We start from the raw sequence: 11,298 nt of genomic DNA, 5'->3' as shown, positions 1-11,298 counted from the left end.
CGAAGCAAAACAATCACTTAGGTATTAGAATACACACGTATAATCTGAGCAAAATCAAAATGCACTTTTTATTCATTTAACAAATGCAACCATTCTACCTTCTCCCATTGGGACGGATTTCACTGTGCTAAAGCTAAAGAGGAGACCTTTGACTGGGGTCTGTCTCATCACTGGATTCCTAAGGGAAGAAACTAACACTGATGTCTACCCGTATAGCTTTTTTTTTTTCTTTTTTCCTTCCCTACTTTAGTTACTGTTTGAACTTCAGTCTCATTAGCTTGTCCAGACTGCCCAGAACAATAAGAACGTTTTATTTGGGATTTTAAGAGTCTTTTTTTTTTTCCTTTTTGGTTGAGAACAAAACAAGTTCCTGGAGCAAAAAGTTGACTATTTGAGATAAGGATTTTTATTTTTTTTTAAGCTGTAAGGTTCTGATTTGCAAATCCAAGTCATGCGGCCTTATGTAGACTTTGCTTTGCATTGCCAAACTTTTGCCTTAAAGCTATGTTTGAAAAAAACCAACAAAAACACCACCAGGCAGAATGTCCTTTCTACAGAATTTTCAGGAGAAAGTTTTGAAACAAGGAATAGACTGTCAGTGTGTCACGGGCTGATAGATGCAAAGGGCATGAAATTGGATGAAGGGTGATAAAAAGAAAATCTTCCTGGTTTTAAAACCTGGAACGAGGAAGCATGGAAATAATCTCAGTTTCAAAAGCAATGCAAATAACAAACCTGCTGTAGGATGTCTCTTGAGTGGGAGCTACTAGGCCATCTCCCTGCTTCGCAGAAGGGGTAGCAAGCAAACTTGCACGGCTTACACTTGGCGATCTCGGTCTCCTGTTAGCATTAGAATATGGGATAATCTCACAGCTGGAATTGTGGCCCTGGGAGTCAACATAAATCGAGGGGAGGGGGGGACGTCCCACTGGGTTTGTCTTTGGAACACGCAGATGTTTGCCCAGCTAGCCTACAGTCTCACCTTCTCGTGGCGTAAGAGCCAACAGCTCGTGCACCGGCTGCTGTCGGGTGAAGCTCTGTTGCTCTGTTTTCCCATGAAATCCAAATGACGGTGCTGTAAGAAGAGCAGGATATAAAAAGGATCCTTCTGAAGTCATTGGAGATGCATGGGTGTAAGCGAGGGCAGATCTTATCTACTGAGTCTACCCAGCAATATCCATAATTCAGGAACAGCCACGTCTGAAAATAACAGGCACCCATTCCTAGCAAACACTATAAGCAAAAGCTACGAAAAACTCTCTTTTTCCCGTGACAACAAATCACGTTGGGGTCAGTAGATCATTTTCTTCCAGATGACCTCGTGATCTACACGACTGTCAGGAATGGGGTAGAGACAGGACCATGGGTGCCTCCGTACCTGTCTGGTTATGGCACAAAGATCTATGTAGCAAAGGGTAACGCAGGAGAAGGTGCAAGCAGGGCAACACCCGAGTCTTGGGTGTAGATCCTCCAGTAAGTAAGGTGCTTTTGAAGCAGGAGGTGGAACCTGCAGGTTTTAAGAAGGACCAGATGGCTTCAGAGATAACCAGATGCGCTTCTGCGGAGCGCAGCACAGAGGAGCCCTTTGAATGGAAGGGGCACGGTTTGCCGGCCGAGGAATTTCGGCAGCAGAGGTGGCGTCTGGAGGACAGGGCACAGGACGGGCAGCGGAGGATCTGCTCTCTTGCTCCAGCACGTGGCCTGAGGCAGATCGCTTCCCCTTTCCCTCTGCAGCTCCTTCCCCTAGATGCCATTTCTTCCTCTTATTAACAATCTGCCTCAAGAGCCGGGACTGAAGAGAGCTCGGCGTGCCAGATACGAGCCTGGCCCTGCTGAGCTGGTCTGAACAGGTCTTACAACCGCACACACGCTGCTCAAAAGGCTCTCCCGTCGGAGAGGCACCAATTAGCTGCTATTGCCATCTTCATCTTCCCCTTCGGACATTACCAGCAAGAAATTCTCCTTCCTCACTTCTCCAAAGCCGCGCCATCTACTTCGGCAACAGGTTCAACATCACCACCTGCCTGGGGAAAGCACGCCCAGAAGATATGACCCCCCCCCATGACAGTCTCAAACCAGCAAACAAGGATCCTGGGTCCCTGCAAGCATGCCCCCGTTTCCAGGGGAGCCCGCCCTCCTCCATGCACTGGTTTGCAGAGATGCTCAGCCACGGAGCTGCTCTCTTCAACGGGCAGATCTCTGAGGTAGGAAGTCCAGCATTACAAGCAGCTTGCAAACAAATGGACTGGATCAAACCCAAATCCATGAGCCAAAGGTTGCCTAAATCCGGGCCTTGGGACTATAAAGGATGAAGCTAGGGAGACTTTGACTTGCACAGTCGCTCTCTGTATTAAACTCCATTTTCTTACATGGATTCCAATCCTAACTATAGCTCTACTGGCACAGCCCTTTGGGACTTGTCTGTATTTTCTCCTAGGCAATACATGCAGAAGAGGACAAAACGTGAGCTGTGGGTGAACAGCCGATAACGCTTGCACGCATCTCGGCTGCCGCTTAGATGTGCTTCTGGGCAGTGGCGCGGGTGGGAGCAGAAGGGGTGTTTATGTCTGGTATTCACTTTGTCTCCAGGTGCTGAGTACTTACAGTTCTCACTGATGTCAGCATGGGTTGAAGATATCAGACCCAGTTGTCTTAATTAGCTGCACGAAGGAATTCCAAGGAAAGATTTCTTCTCAGTCACCAAAAACCACATTCAGGGAACACCTACGTCCTTTTCCACTTAGCTTTGTGTTGGACTTAGTCTCCCAGCGCATTAAGTAAACCGGGTTCCTCCTACTCCCTCTACCTGGTGGACTGGACGCATCCATGCAATTTGATAGTAACCTCCTGGCTAATTCGTCCTGTTGCACTGAACAGACCCAGCTAAGCAGTAAATAAGAAATTCAAATTTCACATTGGGGTCGGCTTTGCATGGACTCCTCCCTTCCCAAAGAATGCCTTTATCCCGTGCCTAGGTTGAAACGTGCCCCTCCACCGCCATTCACATCACCAGACACGGCACAGAAAAGTGATGCTGCCTCTTTTGAGATTTTGTGTGTTGTGATTAAAAGTGATGTTTTTCCAATGCTGCTTCATGACAAAACTGACGGGGACAGATTGAATATAAAAGGAACGGTGGCTGGAAGTAACAGGTGCTATAGACATCGCTATTGATAAGGCTGGTTAATAGCCATACGATTAGAACGTGTATTGACAGGGTCCCAACGGGGACTTAAATGTCTGGGGACCTGGGGCATCCTGCACCAAGTAAGGTGGTAAATAAGCAGAGGTAAATAAAGCTCCTTCTCTGGCAGCTTTTTGCAGAACCGGGAATGCACAAAGGATACGCTGGGAAGGTGATGGGGCACCAACACGGGATACCGATGTACACGAGCTTGTCTCTGCCTCACCTCTCCCACCGATGATCCCCAGCTCTTTATGGCCCCAAATCACCACGGGAGCGGAGAGAGTAGCCTGACCATCCCTGTCAACGTCCCATAGCGGTCCAGGGTGGGAAGAGCAGGGCGAGCCCTGGCCGAGACCCTCACCCGCAGCGGGGCAGGGGCTGGCAGACGCCGTCGAGCGCGACCGGCACGGCGTCGCGGACCGTTCGGTTCTCGTTTCCTACCCTTGACACGGAGACGAGCGTGGCGAGAGAGGGGCAGCGCCTCGGAGAGTCAAGAAAGATATTAAGCGGCGTTGGGGAGGGATAGACCTGTTGAGCCGGCGCGGAGGAGAGCAAGGCTGGGTCCAGCAGCGAGGGGGGGGGAAGGCGAGAGCTGCCCAAACCTCGGCACCGCCGTCCCTCCTGCCCTGGCTCCTGGTGCAGCAATAAGAATCGTCCTTGGTCTTGCAGCGATACTGTGAAAATAAAACTAAGATGTACCGAGTCTGGACACTTACAGAGATGTAAAAAAAAAAAAACCACAACCAAAACCAAAACCCTGCTTTTATAAAAGAGAAATAAAGTGAAATTTTCAAACATGTCTGCCTGAAGTGGTTTTGGGCGGTGGCTGTTTTTAAACGAACGGCTCCACCACCTCTGCACTCGCGTTTCAAATCGGCAACAAATACCCTGTTTACCATGAGTGCCTTTTCTCTCCATTTCAGCTCTTACGCGGCATCAGATAGAGCTTGGAGGTTTCTGCTTAAAAATACCAGCCGGCGTCCTGCATTTTTCATTACCAGGCTGCCGTGCATCTTGTGATGGCAGGACAGAGTCGAGGCGGTTGGCGCAGGCAGCAGCTGAACTTCCGCACGGTTCAGTTTCACAACACTGCTTATTTAGCAAAAGCCTAGTCAGATGTTAGCTGTAAATACCGCATCTGGACAAAGGCAGGCTGTGGTACCCGGGGCAGCGGAGAGCAGTCCTGCCCTTTCAGACCCGGGCAAACGAGAGGTTAAAAGCTGCTCCAGTATACGGCTGGTTTTCAAATACCACCCTGTATTCATTTCATTATTTTCCCCCACAGTTTTCGTATTTAGGTTCTGCTTGCTTTCCAGTAAAGGAAACAGTCACAATTCTTTTCAGAGAGCAGGGGGGTGCCTGGCCTCCAGTGCTCACCCGTTAATCCACAGGGCCCAACCCTGGCACCTTCCAGGTCTGCGCTCCAGCTCCTTCTGCCACGGGCCGGTCCCACCGCGGGCTCCCTTCGCACCAGCTGTGCCTCAAGGCAGACACGGGTTTCTCTTTCTTTTCTTTTTTTTTTTTTTAATTTTTTGATCTTTCAGTAGTTTTGCTGGTTTGCTGCTCTCTGATCCTGCCTGCAAAGAAGCATCAAGGCTTCTCCAAAAAGCAGCAAAGACTCGCTCTGTCTGCTGCAAGATCACGGTGCTGCATCGGCTCCCACCCGGCACCCTCGGAGCCACACCACGCTCGGGGCTTTCCTGGCACGTGTCCCGAGCACAGGGGCTGGACCCTTACCTGTGGGACGCCCCCAAAAAAGGTGCACCTCGCACCGATGTCTCCCCTTCGCTGCATCTCCTTGGGTCCCACCTGGAGCAAACGAGAGCCCGTGACAAAGCCTGTTAATGCCCCTTAAAGGTTGTAGCCAACCTTTGCAGCTCGAGAGCCTTTTGCACGGTGCTGCCGGGCAGCAGGGAGACCTGGTACCATCATCCCCAAACCACGGAGGTGTGTGCCCACGTAAAACACGGAAAGCCACGTCGTCAGTTTGGGAAGCTCCACCAGCACGTAGCAGGGAGACAAAACCCAAGTGCCGGAGGGGAAGGGGAGAAATGAAACGTACGGGAGGTCACAGCTCGAGGAAAGGAATGCACGGATGGAGCCTGAGCAGAGGAGAGGACAGGTTCTGAGTGGGATTCCTTTCCACAGTGGAAACTCTCCAGCCTCATCTGTTGATAGCAGGTTAAATTTAGATGTCCTAGTTTTGGAGGGGGGGGAAGGGGAGAGAGGGGACACCAGCCAACTCACAGCTGTTTTGGGTGACACCCTGAAAAAGCTGAAAGCGCCCGGTCGCTTATTATCTGCACTGGAAAACCCCCCAAGAAAGATCAGGAGGACGGTGGGAAGGACGGCGGCTGCTGAACCCAGCAGAGCCGAGGTGATGGTGGAGCCCAGTTCTGGTGCTTCCAACCCTTTAGTGCGCTGCATCTGTGAATGCTGAGGCTACAAATCAAACATCACTTTTCTAGAGGTTTTGTTGCTTGGCTTTGTGATTTTTTTAACCTCGGTTTTAAATAGACTGAGGGAACGGTTCCTTCATTTGAAGAAATACCGCCTGGCCTCCACAGTCCCTGCTCGAAACTTTTTGCAGGGACTTCCCTCTGCTGATGCAAATCAAGTTTTGTTTCCTATTTCTTCTATCTCACATCTTGTTAAGCTGTTCATGTGCAGCAGCTGCACACGCTCATTTTATTCCTTCATGTTTTCGAGTTTTAAAGCAAAATATTTTTAGCAATGCACTGAAGAGCCTTGAAGCATCTATTAAAAAAAATAAATAAAAATACTGTGTCATGTGTTACATGCACGTAATTATAACAGAGCTCCTCAAACAATCTGCATCGAGTTTTCCAAGGCTGCCTTTCATAACACCTTTGTAAATTGGTCCCCACAAACCCAGCGGGTACAGAGTCCTGGCAAAAAGCCCAAACACAGTCGAGCAGCACTGGAGGGTCAGGTCTGACCCTTCCCCGATTTGTAACTTTGGGGTTGTCCCATACTTCCCCCTCAAGACAGAGCAATAGCTTATTTATTTCACCTTCGATGCAGAAGCTGTTCTGACATCACTTAAGCACAGGGCAGAGCAGAACTGCAAAGGGATTCTGCAAGGAACACAGACCCGGGAGCGACTCCAGAACCCTGCTCCGAGAGAGGGTGGTACGAGATGGTGGTGGTCTCTTCCAGCGCTGGAGTAGGACACCGACAAGGCAGGACTGAGGCCAGAGCATGGCCCGCGGCTGCGTGTGCCCAGGAACCTGCAGCACCAGGGCTCAGCAACAGCCCTGCCGTATCGTTTGAGCAACGCGCTTGCTGGCAATGCACAACTTTGTTTTTATCTCGTGTTCAGGGAACGGTGCGAGTTCAGATACAGGCGCTGGCAGCACAAAGTGTGCCTGTGTGTGATAAAGGCATGTATGGAGAAGTCCCGGCTCTGCAGCGGGAGCCAGAGACACGTTTGCAGAGAAGGAGCTTTGCAACCTACTGGCAATTGCAGAAAAACAAAGTGGGGACGGTGCGAGACAGGGAACGTGCTGTGCGTAACCGCGGGACCCTTGGAGAGCCGAGACAGAAGCCCGTGGGCACAGGTAGGCCTGCAGAGTTGAAAAACGTGCCGAAGCATCCAGGCTCATTCCTTGGCGAGGACGTCGGGCTTTTCTCGATGGCTGCGAGACCCCAGGGCCTCGCTGCTGCGAGAGGGAGAAAGGACGGAGCTGGTCTTGCTGCCGACCGAGGGCTGCTCATCCCCACCGAGCCGCAGCCGCCTCTTCCCAGCCCCTCGGGCTCAACGCGACATTTATCTAGGAACAAAAACTCCCCCGGCACCACCAGACACACTCATGCCAAAGCCTCATGCAGGATTATTTTTCCTTGTAAGCAATGCTGAAAGCAATGCACAAGGGCAGGACACATGAAAACTAAGAAGGGATAAATAAAATGTCACTTCAGCCTCTGGGCCTGCAGCAGCAGGGACACGTACACGGAGTGACGGGGCGAAGGCAGGCAGCTCTGCGCAGGACTGCTGGCAGGGTGCAGGGACCAGTGTTGGCCAAGGCTGTGCCCCTGGTTCCTTGGCAAAGGGGTGAGAGGAGAGGTAAGTGCCACTGCCTGCCTTCACCTTTCCACTGCCTCGCTCCCTGCTCCCAGCAGCTGGAACAAAGGTCCGAGATGTTCAGCAGCACTTTTCTGACCTCCACCATCGTTCACAGAGACCCTACTCATCCCCGAGACTCACCACACACACGCAAACACACCACAGCAGCTCGCTGTTGAGGCCAATAAGCCCATCCTGAGCCGGACGGTCGTGTCAGAAACACGTCTGGTTTCTCCCAACGGAGCATTGCCAAGGTTTTGGTCATCAGCATGTCAGCTCTGTCCCCGGCACTGCTCAAGCCGGAAAGTGGCCATCAGCAACGAGGTGAGCCGAGGGATATAACCCTGCAGCACGGGATGAACTTCAGCGCTGCGATCCCTCCTCGGTTCGACAGCAGACGGACGCCACCGGCATTTGTCCTCTGGTGGTCTCTCTGCACCACGGCACTGCGGCACAGAAGGGCCAAAGAAATTATGTCCTTCCCTCCCAGGAGACAGATCCGGATGGAGGGGTATGGCCGAGACCACACATATTCTGGAATACCAAGTATTATACAGTAAAAACCTTTAAAACAAGAGATTAAATAATTCTTCTTTCTTTTTGTGCCTCTGTTGCTCTTTTAGCCTTCAAGGAAGGAGAAATACCTGGTCTGGTCTCTCCATGGGTTTGGGGAGATCCTCTGTACGCCTCAGGCTCCCCTCTGCCCACCAAGTCTGTAACATCATCAGTGCTCTGCCATAGCAGAGCATCACCAGCGCTCAGCTTGCCACTGCCTCAAGGCCATGGCGTAGTCTCAGGGGAGGGAACAATAAGTGTGTTCTTTCATTAGAGATAATTAAGAATTCACCTCTGATAAAAGCCTTGGAAGATTTCTTCTCATATGAAATGGCATGAAAAAAAGGTACAACCACATTAACACAGACAAAATGATAAGTTCCTTCAGAGTAGCTGTGGAACGGTTGCTATTAGTTATTTGAGGATTAACCAGCACAGACAACAAAACTACTGAAACAAGGGCTCCAAGCCCAGCTAGACCTTGGCTTCTTTACCAGGTCTGCCAAGACTGGGGCTATCTGTGTTAGTAGCTTTATTCTTTGGTGGACATCTGTCCACAAAAAACTGGACAGAGGCCATGAGATCACAGGCCACTTAACACAGATGACAGACTGTAACAGCTTCTGGCAACCACCAACCAAGCGCCACACGCACTTGCCAAGTCCTTGAGTCATCTAATAAAAATGCAGGTTTTTCAGAGTCGACTTTGCTACATTTTGTGCATATTCCTGTGGGCTTGTGGTCACGATCAGCCTCTCTACGCTGCTCGGCTCCTCCAGCAGCTACTATGGAAACCAGGAACAGCACCCGTTTCTCAAGGGCAGATAGTTCAGAGGGTTGGGTTGTTTCAGCCATGATTTTTGGAAGCATTGCAAGAAAATGCATGTTCAATCAGCACCTGGAGTAATTCTAATAGCTCTTCACTTGCAGAGGGTAAAAGAGTTAAACAGGTACCAAGCAGCACAGCAGGGACAACCCCCAACTGCTCCCATCATTCCAAAAAAGAAACTTTAAATGGCTCAGCACGCCAACATCACATTCTTACCAAGCCAATCTTCTCCATAGCAAGAGGTTTATTAGCTATCTGGGGGAGCACAGCTGATACAGCCTTGCTAGGAGGTGTCGCATGCCACAGCAAGGGGAGATTAATGCAAAGAATTTAAGGTCAATGGTTTGGGCCAGCTGCTATTTATAAAGAGGAAGCAAAGCAGAACAGCAGTATCACCTCTAGGCCTTAAGAAATGTTGTAGAGTCAAGGAGAACATACTGGGAGGGCACACTTCAACCCATCTTCAGCTTTTTCTTCCACCTCCAAACCAGCAAATTTCAGAAAATTTTCTCCTCTGTTCTAGCGCTGTGGTACCAGGATCCCTAGCGCTCGCTCTCCTCCATTAGAGGGGAAGGGAGGTTATAAACAAAATCCCGACAACACTGCTGCCTCTAATAGGACATGCGGCACGCCAGGGTTCATGATCCGGGGCATATGTAAAAGCCTTAGAGCCTATAGCCTCGCAAAGCCTCTCCAGATCTAAAAATAAACCCTCCTTGTACACTATATTTCCTGTATTTCAGTCGTCTTCCTTTTTAAAGGGCACCTACCTAATGTCATTCCCAGGTGCAGAGATAGGAAGGACACTTTCCACAACTAGGACAGGAGTTAGGTCAAACGCTAACATTTTAGGTTGACTTGAAAAAAACTGGTTTCTTCAGGAACTGTTGATAGATATAAGCATTTCGTTTATAACACTGGACATGAAAACAAGCAGTTATCAACTATTTACAATTCCAAAAAGTGACCACATGCCCACCAAACCAGAAAATGACACTTGTCATCATACTGTGTAGTATTTAGGGGGAAAAAAAAGAAATGTTAGAATGTTTCTGCTGAAAATAGAAAAAGCAGAAGTACCCCAAAATGCCCTGAAAGGACCAACAAGATAAAACCATCCAATCTGCATGTATTCAACTAATACATAAGCTGTTATTTCAAATGCATTTTTCACAGAGCAACAAAAACCCATTACATCATTTAGAGGTTTCATGGAGGTCAGATGCATCAAATAGAAAAAGTGTTTGTCCAGAATGCCTTCAGGGCATTCTTTAAAACATTTGCTCAGTATGTTCAAGTATAAACATATGAGAATTTCACAAATGATATTGACTAAAGCTAAGAGCTACAGGGAAAAAGTACAATCTCATACATGTTAGAAAAAATGTAGCTGACAGTAGAATCCAACAGCCAAAGCCTTAAGCAGCAAAATCACTAATGCCTCTGGATGGAGGTCACACTTCTAATTCAAGGGCCAGAAGTTTTCCCTACAACCTGAGTTCCATTTTCTGAGTTCTGTAAAATTTAGAGAAAGGTAAAAATAGGAGAGCTTTTACTTCCCACCCCTTTGCTGAATGTTACTGCCATGGGAACGTGTTCTGCACGCTGCCAGTTTCTTCTCAGTTAATTTCCTATTTCTCCACTAAGCCTCTGGCTCACACATGACTCACTTTTAGCACTTCAGTGAGATAAGCATGTGCCCCATCCTATACTTAAAATTAGCAGGGCAAACTTCAGCCCCTTCTTAAGGGCCTAGGATAATCAGTCATTCTCTTCAATGAAAAATGTGCTGGTTTGTATCAGGAACCAACGTGAGCTACCCCCTTGTCTAGGCAAGGGATGAACAACATAAAGCTAAGTCCAGTATGGGGCTGGTAACCACAGCATACATCTATTTCCTCTAGATGCAGGAAGATAAACCCTTCCAACACAAATAACATCAAGGCAGATAAAATAGTTTAATATAGAGCGAGAACAAGTGTTGCATAAAAATAAGCAGAATCTTTTTCTTAAAAAAAAAAAAAAAAGTCTGAGAACTCGTATTTAAAAGAAAAGCTGTTTGGATATTGATCCTGTAGGTGAGTCATGAATGCAGGAGCTACAGCACAGTTCTATAGGAGAGTTGATGATTTTCCTAGCTTCTCCATCCACTAAACCCAGAGGAAGATCTGTGGAGCAAGAAAAAAACCCAAGACAGCAATGAGTGCTAGAGTCTCCCTCAGGCAGTATTAATTCAGCAGATCTCTCAAACTTCCAGTCTCCCTAGTATCAGAAGCTTATTATGAGAATGCATTGGTATTTCTAGCATCTTTTACCTGAGACTACATCAACACACACTAACTAGATATAATTATGCTTCTTCTAGAGTCTACCATCCGGAGAGATACGTGCTCTCTCTACTTGGCAGGGAAACAACAAAGTTTAAGAAACTTGCTAAAAGTAATCCGGCAAGCCAGCAGCAGAGTGGATGACAGAGTTAACCTCAGCTCTTAGTCCCATTCTTTAACTGTAAAAATCATCATCTTAATTCAGCCGGAAAAGTACCGATTTATTTCATTCCTTGTTTCAACCCGATAAATGGAGTAGATACTAGATTCACACATGCAGCTTGAGCACACACATCATGTGCCTGAGAGGTGG

General features: G+C 48.5%; 1 protein-coding gene across 4 annotated transcripts in view; it reads right to left on the bottom strand.

The window, feature by feature from the left end:
- Positions 1-10,597: 10,597 nt before the first annotated feature.
- The window catches only part of NUP214 (nucleoporin 214), a 46,142-nt gene continuing 45,441 nt past the window's right edge, over positions 10,598-11,298 (bottom strand). For all 4 annotated transcript variants that reach the window (XM_049832133.1, XM_049832130.1, XM_049832132.1 and 1 more), the window contains exon 36: positions 10,598-10,826. In XM_049832133.1, the coding sequence (XP_049688090.1) occupies positions 10,793-10,826 (34 nt within the window). In that variant the 3' untranslated portion in view covers positions 10,598-10,792. The remainder of the gene's footprint in view (positions 10,827-11,298) is intronic.

This window comes from Accipiter gentilis, chromosome 29 (assembly GCF_929443795.1).
Source record: "Accipiter gentilis chromosome 29, bAccGen1.1, whole genome shotgun sequence".
NCBI lineage: Eukaryota > Metazoa > Chordata > Aves > Accipitriformes > Accipitridae > Astur > Astur gentilis.
Note: the sequence above shows the minus strand (reverse complement) of the source record. Positions and strands in the feature narration are given on the sequence as shown.